Genomic DNA, 22,114 nt, shown 5'->3' with positions numbered 1-22,114 from the left:
CAGTTATGGTTGCCAGGGAGATCGGCCGATAGTTGTTACTATCCGATACTTCGCCTGTTTTGTTTTTTAAAATCGGGATAGCGACCATTCCCATTAACGACCCAAGACTTCTGTATTAGACACGAATGTCTAATACAGAAGTCTTGTTCCACCCCATCAATGGTTGAATACTCCTATGGGTTATTCCACAATTACTAATAAACACCTTTCTATAGGACATAAGGATCTTTCTATAGGACATCAAGTTTCCAGTAAAATTGGGAAAAAAATTAAATATGAGACCCCCTAATTTACATATCTTTCACAGCAGCTATTCGTTGACGAACATTTGCAAATGTAATTAAAGGAACATTATTTTGTTTTTCTCTTTCACAGAAATTACGCACAAATAATAAATAAATATTTCTTCCGCTACTTTGAATTCTTTTCGGCATGTTAAGAGATGAAATATCACAAAATATTAAAGATAAACGCTAGGAACTTCACAGAACGACTCGACAGGAACACCAATATAAACAACAACGTAAAATAACTGTGGACGGACTATATAGTTTCAATGACCAATCCGCCATCACCATTACAATTTCCGCTCAGCCTCAATCAGCGGAAGTGGGTTTCTGTCACATTCTGAATTGCTCTGGCTGCCCGTGGCGCACTGTCACCTGTCAAGTGTCATATGGTTACTGGATAAAAGGGCCTGAGGTCAGCGGTTGCCATTAGAAAATTTTCAAAATAAAGTTATAAGTATTTATAAAAAGGTAAGTGAAGATTTTTCTATAGCATGGTTTAATTAAAACCGCGATAGGATGCACGGCGTGCATTAACACTACACTAAAGCAAGTCCCAGGTCAGAAATAACTCTCAACGTAGATTTCTCTCTACAGTCCGCACGCCATTTTGTTTTAACACCGGCATCATCATTAAATACCTATTCGTTTTTATTAATTTTTCATGAAGATGTCTTCTCGTGGACGAGGATACGGTGGACGGGGAAGCTATGGTGGTCGTGGTGGCTACCGAGGGTCATACCGGGGAAGTAATAATCGAGGTGGTTATGAGAGCCACAGGGGTAGAGGAGGCGGCGGCTTTTCTTCGTACAATGATTCGCGCTACACCAGTGCAACCAGATATTCCAACCGTGAGCGCATGGATGAATCGTATAAGAAGCCGTATAGAACGGTATGTAATTTTTTTTATGATCTGAAAAAACGTTTGTAAAAATAGTCAGTACTATGCTACTATCGGAGCTAGAATGCGGTGTGCATTTCACATATTCAGTGTAATCTAGGTATCTACAATGGAAATAAATGCTATGAATGATAATGATGGGAAGAATATTACTTAATAAAAGACAAAATTAATAGTACTAGAGATTTGGAGAAACACAATTCCCTGACTTATGCTTCACATTCAATAATGGTAGCTAAAAAGGTTTCTTAGACCTACCTTTAAATAAATTTGAATTGTGGACAACTAGTTTGTAATAAGTACAAACTGTCCTTAGAAATTGGACCGGTTTGAACTTTCAAGTCAACTGAATGAAGCACAAGTAAAGAAAGTAATTCATTTGAAAATCAGATATATAATTACATAAAGCTCTTACAATCAAAATGTAAACAACAAACATGGTTATTGGTAATATTACAGGAAACATCTGGTAGTTACACCAATCGTGATTATGGAAGATCAGGATCACCTGAACGTAAAAGAATGAGAATGGAGGTAAGTGAAGTCTTGAAAGGTCTTTATCAGGTACTACCATCAGAAGAAAGAATGAAATTCAAAAATGGTTTGAATACAAGTAGAATTGGAAGCAAAACATGCTAAAGATGATGATTGTAGTGACTTTAAGCTCTATGAAAGACATGAGTGCACAACAACTTCAAATCAAAATTATTGAATATTTACATACAGTGGAAAAGATTTTTTATATTTCATAGTTTCCAGTTTGAACGTCCTGGCAAAATTTATCACTGACATTTATTAGCACAAGTATTTCAGGAATGTCTACTACAACAGTTATTTACATTTTTAATAGATTAATTTGAGGAACAAAATTCAGGTGCATATGAATGTTTCATTCAAAATAAGTATTACAATGAATAGGTCTTGTTTGAACAAATATAATTATTAACATACAATTCTGTTGACAATAACTGTTCATACTGATCATTATTAAATTGGAATGGATTGAACAGTGCAAATGTTAATTAAATATTGAAAGTACATTTTCAAAGTATATAATCCACACACAATGTTTTAGAACAAATTTTATATTATTATTATGTGGCAAATGCTTTGTCGTTTTTTTTAAAAGCACCTTGGCAACATCCAAAGCAACTTATGTACAGGGCTCTTCAAGTGATAGACGTAGCCATGATGGTGGCCACTATGGATCATATGGTGGCAGGCAAGAGAGTTATGGTGGAGAGAGAAGATCTTTTGGTGGCGAAGATAGAAGAAGATCACCGGCACGTGAAAGCTATCGCAAGACAAGTATGGGTCCGCCCCATCAGTCGTTGCGCCCTACAACACGACTACGGGCACCACGGCGCTCCTTCCGCGGGAGGACTATGCGATCACGCGCCTCTTTCCGCGGAGCCCCACGGTCTCGCGCTTCATTCAATACAAGGCGCTTTGGAGAAAGACCACTTACATATATGCGTACATTCAGACCTATGAAGTCACGAAGGTAATTTATGACACAAGTAATGATTAGTACATTCTGAAGTGCTGTTCTCCTTGACCTAACAGATTGCTCACTATAATTAAATGCCTCCATATGATGAAATGACAGACCTCTTCATAATTTCATGTATAATTTTAATTTGCAGAAAAGAGAATGACAATATACCTTATTCTTTTAAATATTCAATTATAACAAATGATGTACAAATGTTGAGATATTTAAAATTTACATGGAGAAAAAACTCTTGAACTGTGACAGAATGCAGATGATGATACATTGTGATACAAACAATTATTAAAAGCCAGATATATAATAAAATAATATGTCAGTGTCACATGACTAATGAAAACATCCTTAATAAAGAACAGTCCATTTATTACTATCAATCTGCCAAATTTTGAAATAGTTATTTTGGTAGTTTGCTAAATGATTGTATGCCAACATATGTTATTTCCACCTTGCTATTTAGCTTTGCCATTGCAATTGGGACAATAATTCATATACTGGTTCAAATGAAAAGAAGGTAATAAATGGTTTCAAATATTATCTTAATTGGAACTAAAAATAATTACACTATGAGTGTCTTGAGTACCTAAGTAGAAATAAAACAATATATAGATAATATTGTCTTTGAAGGAATACTAATTGTAATTACAGAAATATGAGTGCAAATGTGAACACATAACATGAATACAGCTGATGTAGCAATGTGTTGAAAGGAATGAAGTTGACAAATGAAGACATACAGATAAAATCATATATAGTCTGGATATGAATAATAAATTAGTTTACATTGCTACTTTAGTAATATCCCTAAATAACACTTAATAAATAAATTTTTTATGTATATCTTACAGCAGCCCAGTTAAATCTAAGGATGAAGCATCATCAACTGAAGAAGATTGGGAGGCAGATGAGAAAGCCGAAGCTATCAAAGAAGAGAAAGATACAAAGCCTAAGTCACCCAAGGTAAGAACATGAATTAATATCCAAACATAATTATTAATTTGAACCTTGTGGTTGTTACAACAAACTTGTAATATCGCCAGAAAGGATTTCTCAAAAATATGTGTCCTATGACCTTTGTTTTGTGATCCCCTGACAAATGTGTGTACAAATATTCATGATGTAATGAACAAACAAACTCACATTCATTATAATATCTATTAGTAATGGTTGAACTTTTCAAAAATCCTCACTTAAAGGATGTAATTTTACTAAATACATATTACAAGTCACTCATAAAATTGTGGTGATACAGGTCCGTCTGATAGTGAAATAGGGATGGCAGATAGGTGATGTTACATGTGCGAGTTAGTTTGAGTCAGTAGTTGCCACCATTTCAGTTTTGTTTCTTTATTGGCATGGGCTATACAGTGCTGTTAAATAATGGGAGTGCATCAATGTGGAACTTTATTGGTGGCAAAGAGCGAGTAGAATGGGGTGCGAGATCATGTTTGACTAATAATTTATGAATACAATTTAAAATTGTGTTCTAAACATACATGATTGTCATTGAATTTTGTGTCCTATTATATTAATTTGTTAATTTTTAAAAATAATGTCAACTAGTACATTACTCATACTCGTACAATACTCATACATGAGTTATTTGCTATGTTCGATAATTTTAAAAACTTTACTAAATCCATTTAAACATAATTATTTCAACTGCTCAAAATAAATAATAAATGTATTAAAAGAAGCTATTTATTATATCAAAACAGGAGGACACAGAGGGGTTGGATGGTGAGGGTGAAGATGGAGGTGAAGACACAGAGAAAGAAGAAGATGCAGCATCTGATACAGCACCATCCAAACCGTTCATTAATCTGGTTTGTGTGCACTGCAAAGAAAAATCTTCAAGTTTCGGAGTGAGTTGATGATTTATTATTATTTAATTTGTACGGTTGAGTATCCATACATAGGTTTCAATGTAAGTGACACCATGCAATATGATTTGCTGATGTTATATTTTTTTATTATATTTCAATATATTAACTTAGTTAGCATTCAGGCGTCATACCAGGCGCGACTGTCTTATCCCAATCTCATCCAAACTCATTAGTTTAATCCATTGTTGTATCTAATATGAATAAGTAATTCAATTCAATAAATTTTGAGAAAATGAATGCCTTTTAAAGGTCGCGGGTTAGAGTCTCGCGTCGTTCGTAAAATGTTGATTTCAAATTTAATTTGTGTGTGTTGTTTGTTTGGCCAGGCGTACATGAAGCACCTCATGTCGCTGCGGCACCGCACGGCCATGAGCGCCGTGGCGCGGCGCCACAAGGCGCAGCTGCTGCGCATGCGCGTGGCGCAGCGCGGCGCCCAGCGCGAGCTGGAGGCGGCGGCGGGCACGGAGCTGGCCATGCGCACGACGTTCTGCCTGGTGTGCCGCCTCAACCACCGCACCACGCGCCACGCGCACAACCTCACCGACACGCACCGCGCCATGAAGCGCTTCCTCATGCCCTTCTGCCGCGCCTGCCGCCTCACCTTCCGCTCGCCCATGATCTACGAGCACCACATCTGCTCCATCGAGCACCTCAAGGTATTCACATTATTGGAACGACTGTTGCTCGACGATGTCGTTTACCAATTTGAACTACTGCAGTCTTCGGGCCGTTCCCAATATACTTTCTACAGATTGAGATAAATTACTACCTTCTACTGTCTATAAGTAGTGGTCAATAATCTGAGGCTCTCCCAATATACCCGATAAATCATTCTTATCGCCTTATATTGGGACGAGTGAATTGCCATTTCCATACAAATTTCTATCGCTGGTAAGCTATATGTCGTTTCATTGTCAGACAGCGAGTACGAATAAGGTGAGTTACTGTCGATAAGTTTATTGGGACAGAAAAGTCAACGATAGTTACGATTTTTATCTCAAGTAAAAGATAGACTAAATATTGGGAACAGCTGTAACTGACGTTTTCGATAACCTATCTATCCTTAGTTACTAACTTACTAGAGGTAGACAAATTTATCCTTTTACACTTACATTTCAATAACCTATCGACATAAAGCATTGGACTATAACTATATTAGACATAACTATGGATAGATGAGATCTTGTCATTTAACGGTGACATCAATGTATCTGTTACTAAAGATACATTATTGAAAAAAATATATTTTATTTTGTAGGCTTAGTTGCTCTAAAATAATATATTAGGAGACTTTAGATGTTGGAACAACACTATCAGTCAGATTATTTATTGGAAAAATTAACAACAGAATCTAAAAACTTATATTTAATTTGTATTGCATATAGCGGAAAGCAATTCAGGGATCACGACGCGCCAGCCCTAAACAGGATCCAAGCGGAGACGAGGGAATGGATGTTGATTTGGACAACTTTATGACACTGGACTCTGTGGGTGATGTTGATGGTGAGCTTCTTTAATATTTCAGAATGTCTATCAGTTTCTATAATTGTGAATTTCACCAAAAAATTTGCCATCTGTAACACTGGAATTGTGAAAATTTTCTTTATTAGTTTATATTATATTAACCGACTTCAAAAAAGAAGGAGGTTCTCAATTCGTCGGCATGTTTTTTTATGTTTGTTACCTCAAAACTTTCGACTGGGTGAACCGATTTTGATAATTATTTTTTTATTGGAAAGCTGGTGCTTCCCGTGTGGTCCCATTGTAATTTGGTCGAGATCTGATAATGGCATCCATGCGAAAACTATAAGTCTTAAATTTGCTATAAATATGTCGACGACAAATTTACGAATAACTCAATATCGCGCAAAAAGATTTCGATGATTCTTTTTTTATTGGAATTTTTAATTTTTATTTACTTCAAAAGTAGTTAAGTGAGAGTTTGGTTGGGTTCTGATTATGGACTCCATGACAAAGTAACGAAACTCTTAAATTCTTATTCTTAGGAGCAAATTAAAGATACTCGGCTGGATCTTTTTTCTGCTATTAGGATATTTAAGTCACCTACCGTAACATAGTTATGGTCAAGTAATTGTCATAGTCGAATATGATGATCAATGGAACTCTTTAACAACTTACAGTAAGGGTGCGATCTGTGGCAGAATTTTTAACTGTCTATCAAATTGCAAATCAAATCAAATCAAGTCATTTAATTGCGTAGATTGAGTGGGTACATTGGTGTTACATTATAATCATAGGTGCTAACAATCTGCCGGGTAGGCATGCAAAAATAATATTTTACAATTCTTACTCTAAGTTTACCGTGAAAAACATACAACATAATAATCAAATTATTCATAAAAGTCTATCCACCATAATATTATAAAAATGTGAAAAATTTGCTTACTAAAAATGTTAATTTGAAATATCTGAATTAACTTATTCTAATGACTATACATTCATGTCTGTTAAATATTCTTTAACTGAATAAAATTTCTTCGTCATTAAAAATTCCTTAATTTTATTTTTAAAAGAGTTAATATTTAAGTTTTGGTCCACTAATGATGCTGGTAGCTTATATAGCTGAGGAGCTATATTAAATATACTATTACCAAAAAGTGCAGTTGTATGCTGCGTGAAACATATTTTATTTTTTCTGCGTTTACTATCAGAGTAACTAAATAGTTGATCATTTGTTCTAATGAATACTAGCACTTCATATATATATAGGGACGGGAGTAAGTATTTTAAATTTATCAAAATATAGTTTACAGGAATCAGTAGGGTTTAAATGAAATATAGATCTTATACATTTTTTCTGACATTTAAAGACTCTATCCTTATCTGTGGAATTTCCCCAAAATATGATCCCATACCGAATATTTGATGTGACATATGCGTTAAAAGCTACTAACACTGCGGACTGGTTTACTACTTTAGACAGCATGTGCAATGCAAATGAAAATCTATTTAGCTTCATGCACAAATTTTCAATATGGGTTTTCCAATTTAGGGAATCATCAATATGTAGGCCTAAAAATTTTGTTTGTGTTATTTCAGATATTTTATTACTTAGATAATTAATGTTCAATGCTATCTTATTGCGTCTATTTACAAATGTCATTATGCTAGTTTTGTCAAGATTTATGATTAAATTGTTACATGTCAACCAGTTTATACTATTGCCTATAGTATTATTAATGTCACTTTCAAAAGAATTTAAATTTTCACCTATAAATATCACTGTGCTGTTGTCAGCAAATAAAATCATCTCATGGTTGGTTACCGTAGGGAAATCGTTTATATATGTTATGAACAACAATGGACCTAATATACTTCCCTGCGGTACTCCAGTGGTTACGGTTTTTGACTCCGATATATATGGTGTTTCTGTTTTATCATGCCGTACTAACCTCGCTATTTGTGTCATTTGTTGCCTCCCCGTTAGATATGATTTTAGAAGTGATAAGCTGTTTCCTCTAACCCCGTACACGCTTAGCTTATTCAATAATATTTGATGGTCGACATAGTCAAATGCCTTAGTGAGGTCCATATAAAGTACGCATACATGCTTTCTTTTATCTACATTAGTAATGACTTCCTTCAAGAAATTGTATATTGCTAAATTAATTGATTTATTTTTTCTAAAGCCTTTTTGCTTTTCGGTTAATATTTCATTCTTTTCAAAATAATCGTTTAAGTTATTACAAATATACCTATTATTTTTGAGAAAATTGGTATAAGTGTAACTGGTCTATAACAGTCCATGTCTTCCCTATCTTGTTTTTTAAAGAGTGGATTCACAATTGAAGTTTTTAAATTATCTGGATATACACCATTCTCTACACATAGATTTGTAATATCACACAAAACTGGCGATATTATATCAGATACATATTTTACTGCTTTGGTACTAATTTCATCAAACCCAGTGCTATTTGTATTTTTAGTGTTTTTATGATATTATTTATTTGAGTAGGCGATGATGATTTCATAAAAATTGAATTCGGCTTGTTCCAGTTAGCGTTTGCTCTTTCATTAGTTGTTGACAAAATTTTACGACTAAGAAAATGTTCATTAAAAGCTTGTGCAATCTCTAAGGGGTCACTTATTATTTCGTTGCCTTTTTTAATACGTTCAATTTTGTAATTATTGAGTTTTAATCTGTTTTCATTTATTATGTCCCATGTAGTCTTAGATTTGTTATGCGAATTTCTTATTTTATAATCATTTTGGGATTTTTGTGTTAGTTTGATGATATTTTTTAAACGCTTTCCATACACTTTGTAATTTTGTTTATTTTTATTATTAGGTTTTTTTCTATATTTCCATAGTAACTCTCGTTTCCTTTTGCAACATTGTCTTATTCCTTTTGATATCCACTTTGGTTTTCTAATTGTCTGTATTTTTATTTTAATGTAAGGAAAGCAGAGATAGTAAAGAAGTGAGAACATTGCGAAAAATCTATTGTATGCTTCATTTGGTTCAGATGTTTCATAAACATCCGAAAATGTAATACTACTTAGGTATTCCTTAAATTTACTCAAGTTTTCTTCGCTAATGTCTCTTCTTAAAATAAACCAGTATTCTATCCGACTAAATTTTTTAACAGTAAAGCTGAAAATTTGTGCTGTATGGTCTGATAGAGCCAGTTCTTCAACAGAACAGCTATAGCTCCGAATATTGGTCAAAAAGTTATCGATACATGTGCCACTTACTAAGCGCGTTGGCTGTGTAAGTGCTAATTTAAAATTAAAACCATGTGCTAATTCATTAAGGGTTTGCGTAATTTTATTATTTATTAACACGTCTATATTTAGATCACCACAGATAATGATTTTCCTTTTTTTGAAGCAATTTTTATTAAGTATGTTGTATAAACTGTCAAAAAATGTGTCTAAGGTAAGTTTATCGAGTTTTGGTGGTCTATAAATACATATTACTATTGTGCTTTGATCTATTAGGTCGACTCCACTACATTCTATAACACCTGGTACGCTTAAGCGTGTGATATCCGTTAAGTCTTTAAATTTAACCCAATTTCGTACAAGTATGGCTGACCCACCCCTTCTATTATTACGAAAATATGCAGAAGCAATGCGAAAATTTGATATCCTAAGCAGCTCACAATCGTGTTCAATTAAATTATGTTCCGTAAAACAAAGTACATCTATAAAAATATTTTTGCTAAGTTCTAAGGGCGCGTTCCCACCGTGTCGTGACGACAGATAATCGTGTAGTTTTAAGTGTCGTGGCTTATATTTTTAAATGGAGGTGTTCACATTTAGAACGACACAATTTACTGTCGTCTACGACAGTTTTTGCAGTGACGACACTTTGTCGTGACAGTGGGAACGGCAAGCACGACAGTCGTAAAACGATAAAAAAATCGTGGACGGCAACTCTATGTAGACCACGTGTTTTCCCTTCCCTCTCGCACCCGCGCGCCCCTCGCGTCTGTACTTGGTTTACTTTGTGCGTGTTAGAACTTGTCAGACTCCTGCGCATGGTGGACGTATAACAATGGCTAATAATATAACACCGGAAGTTTTAATTCCACTTGTGGAACAAAGGGCTGTCCTTTGGGACAAAACTTTAGACATTTATAAAGACAAAGGTTTGAAATTAGCCGCGTGGAGAGAAATTTGTTGCGTTTTTGAACCTAATTTTGACAAGTTGGAGGAAAAGGAAAGAAAAGATTTCGGTAAGTTTCTGAAACTTTTTATTTATTATGATACGTGTGCTGTAATGTTTTGCCAAGGTACGGAGCCTATTTCAGATACAAAATAGTCGGAAAATTGTAAGCGCACTGCGTTTCCACCACCTTCGTTTGGACGCAGCTGTGTTGCAGGCATGTTTACCAGGGGCATAACGGTTGGGGTATTCTCCAAGTATATAGCGTCTTTTTTTATTAAAAAATTATGTAATACCGTACAAGCCTTTACAACTTCAATAGCTGTTTCTGCACATACATCCAATGGTCTATGCAAGATCCTCCATTTATTGGATAAGATACCAAAAGTGCATTCAACATATCTTCTGGCGCGGCTTAGACGGTAATTAAATATCTTTTTCTTATTGTCTAAATGAGTACCGCCATAAGGTCGCAATAAATTTTGTGACAATGTAAAGGCTTCGTCTCCAACAAATACATATGGTATTTCTTCTTGCATATTTTCGTGTAATGGCGTGGGTCTTGGTATATTTAAAGTACCATCATTTAGTTTCTTCCAAAAATTGGATTGTTTTAGGATAGATGAATCACACTCTTTTCCGTATGAACCAATACTAACGTAAATGAAACGGTATTCTGAATCAACAATTGCAAATAAAATAAAAGAAAAATAATCCTTATAGTTAAAAAACATAGAACCACTATTTATTGGCTTTGTAATCCTTATGTGCCTGCCGTCCAGCGCACCGAGGCAATGAGGAAAATTTGCTTTCGTTTTAAAAGCTTCAGCGATCGCTTTCCATTCTTCTTCGGTATTGGGCAACTTTAAATATTCTGCACTTAATACGCTCCAAATAACAGAACACGTTTCTTTGATTATTTTGCTGATGGTTGACATTCCCACTCTAAAATTATAATGCAGTTGTTTAAACGAACATCCCGACGCCAAATATCTGTAAATAAATACAACAGCTATTATAATACGCTTATATTCGAGGACCAATGCCCTAACATTATAATTATGTATAAACATATAATCAGTCTAATACGTAGTCCCTTACTTGTTCACGGAAACATCCGGGGATACTAGTGGAAAAACTCGATCTTAGTATAGTTTTTTAAACTCTGAAAAACGTGCAGATGTTTGCATGAACAATAATTTGACTACGTATTAGACTGATTATATGTTAATACATATAATGTTAAATCTATACACAAACAAATTTTAATTTTAAGTCTATTTTACTTTTACAGCTACACAGATATCTACAAAGTGGACACATATTCGAGATGCATTTATGAGATCCCTGAAAAATGAAAAAGAAAAAAAGCGATCTGGTGCAGGCGCAAAAACTACTAGGCCGTATGTTTATAAGAATCAGCTGTCTTTTTTATTAAAAGTTACTGAGCCCCGTATGACCTCTGATTCATCTAATGAGCCTAATAATTCTATATCTGATACATTAAGTGATGCAGCACCTTCTACTCAAAAGAAAACTAAGACTGACACATTAGATGATAAAATGTCACAATTTCTAGATTATAAATTAAATAATCAAGAACACCCACATGTGTCCTTTATTAAAGGAATTTTACCATCTTTGGCATCATTCGACAATGATGAAAATTTTGAATTCCAAACGGGTATTATGCAACTGATTGAAAAAATTAAAAAGAAACGCCTTCGTAATAATTTATATGATACTTATGCAAACTATGGTGACTATCAAAACCATTTATCACAACCGACAGGATATTTTACACAAGATCCAGGTGCATCAACTTCGACTAGCAATCAAGTTATGGAACCGGCTTCATCACCAAATTCAGTCTATACTAATTTGTCTGATAGCACACAAGATTCTTTTAATTTTGACAATATATAATTTAAAGATGTCTTTACTTATAAAACGTGTAACTCTAAAATAAATCTCTAAATAAATAAATGTATAAATTAATAAAGAATTTTCATTTTATTTACTTACCTTAAAGTTATCACTAGTCTTTCTTCGGCACTTATACAATTTCTGAAATGTGTGTTTTCTCTTCTAAGATTGTCTGCAAGTCGTACCAGTAGGCTATCAAAGGTGGTGACAGTCATTCTTAAATACTCATAAAACTTTCCATCATCACTTTTTAATTCTTCTATATAACTCTGACATAATCCTAATGGAATTCTTTTCATTAACATTGGATGCACCCAGTACTTTCTTTTCATTGCTTGCTTCATTTTCCTTCTTTTCAAAAAGAAATACATTATTAAAATTTCATCTTCGTCCATTGAACTCAGGAGAGTAAACGCACTAGTAATCACCAAGCGAACGCAGAGGCGACTAGATTTGTAGCTTGCTGATGATGCGAGCGATCTGAGCGATCCAATGGGAACAGCTAGATACGACAGTCGCTAAACGATAAAAAATGTTGACGACAAACAATCGTTATAATGGGAACAGGTAGAGACGACAGTCGTCGAACGATAAATTAGTCGTTACGACATAGTGGGAACGCGCCCTAATTCGTCGAGTTGTACTACCAGCTGTTCAGATTTATTAATAAGTCCATTAATATTTTGATGTAATATGTATAACTTGTGAGACTCGAAAAAAATTATTAGGTTCTGCACTGTTTCCGTTAGCTCCACTTTTCTCTATTTCATGAATATATTTTTTGGCATCATCCTTTTCCTCTTGTATTTCATTACCGTTTTCACCTTCAATTTGTCCATGGTCAGTTTGGGTAGCTTTATTTTCTGTATTTTTAATATTCCTCTGCGTATTCTTTATTTGTTTTTTATAACTGTCTATTTTGCTTCGATATTCAAGTCGTAAAATATCCTTTATGAGTGCCTGGCATATATGTCGTATTTGCATACTTCGTTTCATTCTTCTTCTACTATAATCCATGTCAACAAATGATACATTTTGGAATTTTCCGCATACAAATCTTAAATCGTAATTTAACTTATTTTCATTTAAGGCTCTATTATAGGGTATTTCACTCACTAAAATATTTGTATGTGTGTTATTATAGAAAAATCTATTCGAACTTAGTTGAAAATCGTAGGGATTAGTTTCAGGAGTGCCTCCTATTATAATGACAACATCATTTTTTGTTAAGCTTTGCATCAACCTTGTCTCGGAAAGAAGTATATCAGTTAATTTTGCACCTGGTTTCAGAAAACAAGTGACCTCATACATGGGCCCAGTCAAATTTTGCAATATTCTTTGAGTACTTCTCCCTTGCTCATCCGCAATAATCACGATCCTTCTTCTTGATTTAAGCTTCAGTAGGTCCTCTTTCTGGATTTTGCCCTCAACTACTCTCTTAGGATTATTTGGAATTGCTCTCTTGTCCTACTTTACTTCAGTAACATGATACTTTTTCTTAGTCAAAAATGATTTATTTGAACTATCTGAGACTGTTGTCTCCTGATTTGATTCCTGTGTCTGCGCTGTTTCGGGGTGTAAAATATTTGTACCATTTTTTAACTCCTTTTTACTGTCAAGTTAACTGTATCGGTGTATTGCTAGTAGTTACCGACTTTTTCTTTTTTTTCCTACCCGTTTTTGGAGTAGTATTTGTATGATTCTCTTCTGCTAATTTTTTATAAATTTGAATAATTCTATTGCATTTCTCTACTTCCAACGTCAACTGTCTATTGTCATGGCTGATATTTTCAATTTCCTGGTGAGCGCTTTGAAGCTTAATCGTAAGCTCCTTTATTTTATCGTTTAGGCAAGTAATTGTTTCATCCAGTGATGTGTCAGGTAGACTCATTACAGTTGTGTCTAGAAGCGATATATTTGAGGTGGATATATTGCTTAAAGAATTTATTTATTTTATTTTCATGGTCCATTTTGTTTGTTGTTCCTCTTATTGTTTTGTCTGAAGGAAAATAGTTCATATTATTAATTTTGACAGTAATAAAAATGAAAAACGATAACTAAGGAAAACTTATAACAAAAACGCCTTAAATTACGAAGAAAAAAAAAACAAAAAAGAAAAGAAAAAGAATGCTTATATAAATTCCCGATGGGGATCGAACTCGGTGTCACACGTTCCGATGTTCGGTACTATACACGCTACGCTACGAAATTAGTCAATTTGTCAAATATTTCATTAGACTGTGGTAACGCAGTGGGTTTATTTATCTGAGATTTATTATTATGATAGTCACTTGTGATGAGTCATTCATTTGCACACTGCACTAACGTGTTTTGTTCAACCGCACTTAAAACTTTTATATTATCGAATGTTTTTACACTTTAGCACTTCTTTTTCATTTAAAATTTTTACGTCACTTTTTAGATACACTCTTTAACTTTCAAAGTCTATCAGTTTAAGTGAGAAATACTTTTTAAAAACTACTATTAAGAAATTTATTAAAGGAGAACACAGTATTTGCGTCTTGATAGCTCCGCGGGTGGCGGGGGACAAAGCGCTTACGTTCATTGCTGCATTGAAAAATTTAGTATATCTACACATATTTAGACAAATTGTTAGTTAGTGTACTTCAGATTCACTAAAAATAAAAAAATATCAAAAAAACAACTCACATCAAAAACACTATTCGAAAACAATAGTTATAATGTGCACTAAAAAGCATAAAAATAATTGCGTCTTTTTATACAATCTAATTAATTAATCTAATTCTCGTTACGATTATTGTTATTTTTGGAGTCGGTGTCAGCCAAGATAAGTTTGTAACTATGTACATACATAGTTATAGGTAAGATGTGCTTGAGTCGTAAGGAGGCGAGCGGATCGCGGCGGAAGGACACCGACTCCAAAAATGACAATAATCGTAACTAGAATTAGATTAATTTATTAGATTGTATAAAAATACGCAATTATTTTTATTCTTTTTAGTGCATATTATATTATATATTGTTTTTGAAGTCGGTTGTTTTTTTGTTAATTTTTTTTTAAGAAAAACTACAATATGATGTTATATTGTGTGTAAGTGACATCCAGCACTTACACACAATATTATCTAGTTTGTACTCCTGTTCCATAAAAAAATTTGATTTAAGTAAATGCATATAAGACAACTTAAATTTTTAAAACATGAAGCAGAATTTCTAATGACTGATCATCCAGCCAACACAAGTAGCAACCGTTTACGAGTATGACGCACGGACCACCTTCTTCCTTCAGTTATTCTTTTCTCTGATACGACACACTCATTAGAAACTCCAATTTTTTTTTTGTTATAGGAGAAATTTCTTTGAGAACCACACATGAATGCCATACATACTTTTGCCTATTATTAATTTATTCGAGTTTTACAGAAGTCGAAGATGACGATTCTGGTGGTGAAAAAAAAGATTCAGAGGACAAGCCTAAGAAATCAAAGGTGGAAATTAATATTGGAAGTGAGCATGTGAAGAGAGTAGAGGTAAGAGAATATTATTTCTGTGGCCTGGTGCTAAAAGGGCCAAAGTACGTTTTTGTATGAAACGAGATTGTAATGCCAGTTTATTGTAAAAGTATAATATTTTTTTGTGCTACAAGGGTACTAAAAATTTTTCAAAAGTTACTATGTAAAAAAACCCAATGTAGTGTGCGCTTTCATACAGTTAAATGATAAAAGGGCTGCAGTATACTTAAGCTGCTAAAAACATAATGATTATTAATATTGGCCCTATTAGCACCAGGCCACAGATTTTAATGGCTGTTAAATGTATAACGAAATAATTACAGTCATTTTGTATGGTCATGGTTCATGGTAGTTAAGGTGGTAAGTTAACATTGAAATAAGAACTAGAATTATGAGATGAAGATTCATGTTTTATTTGTTCTTTGTTTTAATATATGAATATATGCAAAAAATGGGCTATTTATCAAGAAAAGCAACACTTAAACTGAACTTTGTAAATAATAAAAAGACAAATTTTTCAAGACACCTGCTGGCTGTGGTACATACCAAGTGACCCGTATTTCTGGTTATTGGTCCTCCTTTTCCATGTAAAAAAATATGTTACTATTGGGATTCTATTTTGCAAGTCAGTTACTTTAGAAACATTAAAAGATGTAACGAAGATTCATAGTGTGGTGTTAATACAAATTATCCACTATCTAATAATTTAAATAAAACACTTTAAAAGGTCTTAGATTCGATTTTGCGTAAAGTTACATTTTATTATAATTTTTAGTTAACACGACGTTTCGAGACCTTACCAGATCACGTTTTTTCAGAGGTACTGTTGGATCCTTTAAAAAGTGTTTTATTTAAATGTGTAACACTCGTGCTAATGAAAGAAAATGTTATAACTTTTATCTAATGATTGTTGGACAGGTGTGGTGGTGCGAGCTGTGCCGCGTGTACCTGCCGCGGCCCGAGGCGGGCGCCACCGAGAGCGCGGCGGCGGAGGCTGAGGCGGAGGCTCTGCGGCGCCACTGCCGCCTGCGCATCCACCTGGGCCGCTACGTGCAGCACCGCGACACGCGCACCCTGAGGAAGCACGCGGAGCGAATCCACCGGCAGCTGCACCAGCAGAAAGGTATTTGGTTCACGGCTTACAGGAGGCGGAGGCTCTGCGGCGCCACTGCCGCCTGCGCATCCACCTGGGCCGCTACGTGCAGCACCGCGACACGCGCACCCTGAGGAAGCACGCGGAGCGAATCCACCGGCAGCTGCACCAGCAGAAAGGTATTTGGTTCACGGCTTACAGGAGGCGGAGGCTCTGCGGCGCCACTGCCGCCTGCGCATCCACCTGGGCCGCTACGTGCAGCACCGCGACACGCGCACCCTGAGGAAGCACGCGGAGCGAATCCACCGGCAGCTGCACCAGCAGAAAGGTATTTGGTTCACGGCTTACTGGAGGCGGAGGCTCTGCGGCGCCACTGCCGCCTGCGCATCCACCTGGGCCGCTACGTGCAGCACCGCGACACGCGCACCCTGAGGAAGCACGCGGAGCGAATCCACCGGCAGCTGCACCAGCAGAAAGGTATTTGGTTCTCGGCTTACAGGAGGCGGAGGCTCTGCGGCGCCACTGCCGCCTGCGCATCCACCTGGGCCGCTACGTGCAGCACCGCGACACGCGCACCCTGAGGAAGCACGCGGAGCGAATCCACCGGCAGCTGCACCAGCAGAAAGGTATTTGGTTCACGACTTACAGGAGGCGGAGGCTCTGCGGCGCCACTGCCGCCTGCGCATCCACCTGGGCCGCTACGTGCAGCACCGCGACACGTGCACCCTGAGGAAGCACGCGGAGCGAATCCACCGGCAGCTGCACCAGCAGAAAGGTATTTGGTTCACGACTTACAGGAGGCGGAGGCTCTGCGGCGCCACTGCCGCCTGCGCATCCACCTGGGCCGCTACGTGCAGCACCGCGACACGCGCACCCTGAGGAAGCACGCGGAGCGAATCCACCGGCAGCTGCACCAGCAGAAAGGTATTTGGTTCACGACTTACAGGAGGCGGAGGCTCTGCGGCGCCACTGCCGCCTGCGCATCCACCTGGGCCGCTACGTGCTGCACCGCGACACGTGCACCCTGAGGAAGCACGCGGAGCGAATCCACCGGCAGCTGCACCAGCAGAAAGGTATTTGGTTCACGACTTACAGGAGGCGGAGGCTCTGCGGCGCCACTGCCGCCTGCGCATCCACCTGGGCCGCTACGTGCAGCACCGCGACACGCGCACCCTGAGGAAGCACGCGGAGCGAATCCACCGGCAGCTGCACCAGCAGAAAGGTATTTGGTTCACGACTTACAGGAGGCGGAGGCTCTGCGGCGCCACTGCCGCCTGCGCATCCACCTGGGCCGCTACGTGCAGCACCGCGACACGCGCACCCTGAGGAAGCACGCGGAGCGAATCCACCGGCAGCTGCACCAGCAGAAAGGTATTTGGTTCACGACTTACAGGAGGCGGGGGCTCTGCGGCGCCACTGCCGCCTGCGCATCCACCTGGGCCGCTACGTGCAGCACCGCGACACGCGCACCCTGAGGAAGCACGCGGAGCGAATCCACCGGCAGCTGCACCAGCAGAAAGGTATTTGGTTCACGACTTACAGGAGGCGGAGGCTCTGCGGCGCCACTGCCGCCTGCGCATCCACCTGGGCCGCTACGTGCAGCACCGCGACACGCGCACCCTGAGGCAGCACGCGGAGCTAATCCACCGGCAGCTGCACCAGCAGAAAGGTATTTGGTTCACGACTTACAGGAGGCGGGGGCTGAAATAAAACCCTCTCACGTCATGTCATGTTTGAAGGAAAATTTTGAATTCAAAGTTAAATGTTTCTTTTCTACAAAATGACAAGGTGTATGAAAACATGTATTTTTGTATTTTTCGAATAAATATAATGAATTCAGTTGTATTACCATTTTAAATTATGGGAGAAATATTGCAATAGTTTAAATTAAATATAATTTTTTTTACTTGTCTATGACTGAGTGCACTAAGATTGCTTTGTATCTATCCTGGTTGGAATGTCAAACTTTCATAAATATCAAATGGGAAAAGGTTAACAATTGATTTTGCAAAAATCTTTTGTTATTGAGTTTTATTAAAAAATAAATTAAGTTTTATTTGCAACCAAAACCTATAGTTTAAAACATTTTTTTTTTCTGTTTAAGATGATGAGAAAGAAAGCAATGCTGAAGAAACCCCAGATTTAAAGGTTAAAGCTGAAAAAACTGAAGCAACTGCTGATAAGAAAACTGTAGAAAATGGTACAGATGCTGTGAATGTATCAGGTATATAATTTATATTGTATGCCTGCGTAACCCTAGTTAAGTATAGTCCCTAGTCACAGTTAAGTAGTCACAATATAAAATAACAAATTGTTATACTTATATTGTCACCTCAAGACGATTTCCTTTTATTCAAATATTGGGGTTGAGCAGGTTATCAACTGTAAAGTAGTTCCTGTAGGTAAAGCCACAACCTAAGTGTTGAACAGAGGCATATTTTCAAGATTATTACAAATAGCTGGTTTGCATTTCATGCAACAGTGTTGTCTTTCTGCAAGTCTTCAAAGCAAAGACCCAAGACTTTTTTTTATTTAAGACCCAGATTGAGCAGGGGCTTCAATATCAAATAATCAACACACTATATTCTGAATCATGACTGCTATCATGCCTCAAAATCAAAGTCAGTAATACTACAGCAGTTGGGGCTTTACGAGTTGATCTCCCGTCTCCAAGAAAAACCTCCCAGCCTTCCCTTTCTGTACTGGCGAAAGATGTACTATATAGATGTCTCTGTTTTTCTTTTTCCTACAGAAAAGGGGTGGTACATTCGGATTACCGAGATTTGAGTGTTGAATTCGTTAGTGTGTGCACCAGCTCGTCTAAATTAATAATTTGAGTTCTTTGTTTCTTACTTTGTTGTAAATTTTCGTCATCACACTTGGAAGATTCGTTTGAAAAATTACATTTAGAGTCAGTATCTTGGTGTTTTTCTTCTTCGAAATTATCTTTAGTTTCCAAGACCGAGTGGTTGTGGTGGTGGTGGTGGAGACCTTCTCATTTTCGTCTTTCGAATTTTTTGCGAGTCTAGTCTACATAATAATTAAGTTATAATATATTATATTAAAAAAATAAAACTAGTATATAAAAATAATATTTTTCCAATTTATTATTGTATGTCACATTAAAACTATAGAAAATATCCTAAATATTTTGTATATCTAAACCTGAAGTGAATAACTTATTGTCATAGGTCACTCTCTAATATAAGTGTGACTGCAATTTTGTCACGCGTCACACTGTCTATACTTTATACTAAGTAAGAAGATAAAAGAAGTTAGGCATGGGGAGGGCATGAAGTCAACTTTTGCGGGAACTGTGTCGCCGCGTGCACGTATGTTTAGTAATGTAATGTTAAAATCTGTTGTAGTGTTAAAAGCAAATTTATTATTTTTTAGGAAACGAAGACAAACTCTGGGCGGATGTGGATAAAGACATTGGAGAACTATTGCGTGAAGTTGATCCTCAGGGAAATGAGGCGGCAAGTGATGATGAGGAAGACCTCGGAAGGTAATGAAACATTAAAATAAATAATACAAATGAGTAAACAAGACTTAGTGAATGTGACAAATCCATTTAGTTTTCTGATATTACATAAATTTTTTAGTGATATTAAGACTAATCAAATTTAATTTCTCTTATACAATAGTTTGATGAGTTCATCAGTTGCAGTCGCATATTTTTAAATGTTGCATAATAATTTGAATTATGTTTCAGATATGACAAATTCCGTAAAAGTGATAAGGTGTCCAAGCCTGGAGAGGAAGAGGAAGGCAAAACTAAAGAAGAAAGTGTAGAGGGTGAAAAAACCAGCACTGAAACTATTAATCCTTCTGCATAAGTAGAGGTTATGTTCTAGTTAGCATGCTAAGTTATCAAAACATGTATTTTAATGTAAGCTTATTATTAAAAATTTTTCAAATAATAATCATAAGTTGATACAAAAATTATCAATCCGGACTGCAATTAACTGGTTTGACTTGGTGAAGACAAACACACAATTTACTTGTGACTTATATAAAAAAAAATCAGTGTTCTGATATTACTAACATAATATAATCCAATCACAGTAAAAATATCTGCTAAAACATAAAAAAATGAATGACAATAGACAGACAACAAAACTTAGTATGTAATAAAATGTAAAGCTGTCTGCTGAAGTTCTAGTATTTAGATATCTCTGTAAACGTTATAGAGTGTCGGATAAATAAAATTTATAAATTTAATAACTTGTTTTACTTCCCCAAAATAAAACAATTTAAGATCATACAAACATATATATAAATGTAACTGGTTAAATGGAAATTCAGGCAAATCAACATTTTTCTAGATATGTTAAAATATGAACTTATTTTGGCGTGTCGTGCGAAAATGGAATTCTGTCGCCGAATTCCATCTTCAGTCGCTCTTCGGGATACTTCCCGTGATAAATCCGGTAGAAGACAATGAAGCGACGTCTCTGAGATCGCCAGGTGGTCGAGCCGTTCACAGTGCACTGGATTCCCGACAAGCAGCGCTGCGTTGCACGCGGTCAAATGGTTCGAGCTGATACTTGTGTGCGCCAGATTGGAGATGACAGCAATCCGGCCACATATGGAATATTGCTGTCTCATGTGCACTTTGTAGACCGCTAGAATGTGGGCCGGCATGAAGTATGTATTGCCGTGCTCTATTTATGACTAGAGGTGTTCGTAATATTAGATAGCTGATAAAATAATCTAATATATATATTTTATAATCATATCACATATTATTTATTAAAGCTAGCAAGCGTTATTTAATATTTATGTGATACGCGATTTTTGTCACCTGCCAATTTATGCTCTAAGAGGACTGCATAAAGTATATATTCAAATAAAAGTCCAGTTGTAATTGAAAATATATTAGGCAAATTAATTTTTTTTGGCTATGCAACGCATTAGATTATTTTTTGTTTAGTACCAATCAGTTTTCGCAAATTTTTTTAAAATTATTTATAATAAAATTTACCCAAAATGCATCGAGACTATTTTATTTAGCTAGAGATCTGAAACGATTGAAGAATTACAAATACTGCTGGACTTCATTCGGCCGAGTATATTTGCGGAGAGAAGACAGTTCACCTATTATTATGGTGACGGGTGAAGACCAAATTATTAAACTAAGAAACCAATGACTAAACTTAGGTAAAAATATTTTTATTTTAACTAAAATAATTTATTTATATATTTTATCATTATTATATTTTTGCAATTATTATATCAACATATTGTACAAGGCCAACTACACACACTCATTTATATCAATAATTATAATATTAATTATCTACCAAACACATAACATAACGGGTCATTACTTAAAACATGAAAATAGAATTTTAGCGATTTATAAAATATATTGTAATGG

General features: G+C 36.2%; 1 protein-coding gene across 1 annotated transcript; it reads left to right on the top strand.

Annotated features, from left to right (window-relative positions):
• Positions 1-997: 997 nt before the first annotated feature.
• Positions 998-20,944, top strand: LOC126966649 (zinc finger protein on ecdysone puffs-like). Its single transcript, XM_050810810.1, has 10 exons — positions 998-1,179; positions 3,547-3,658; positions 4,417-4,563; positions 4,911-5,240; positions 5,970-6,087; positions 15,550-15,656; positions 16,557-16,761; positions 18,836-18,955; positions 20,128-20,239; positions 20,447-20,944. The coding sequence occupies exons 1-10, from the start codon at positions 998-1,000 to the stop codon at positions 20,568-20,570; spliced, it is 1,557 nt and encodes a 518-aa protein (XP_050666767.1). The 3' UTR covers positions 20,571-20,944.
• Positions 20,945-22,114: the final 1,170 nt, after the last annotated feature.

This window comes from Leptidea sinapis, chromosome 10 (assembly GCF_905404315.1).
Source record: "Leptidea sinapis chromosome 10, ilLepSina1.1, whole genome shotgun sequence".
Lineage (NCBI taxonomy): Eukaryota > Metazoa > Arthropoda > Insecta > Lepidoptera > Pieridae > Leptidea > Leptidea sinapis.
The sequence above is the reverse complement of the archived record's forward strand: the minus strand, read 5'-3'. Positions and strand labels throughout refer to the sequence as shown.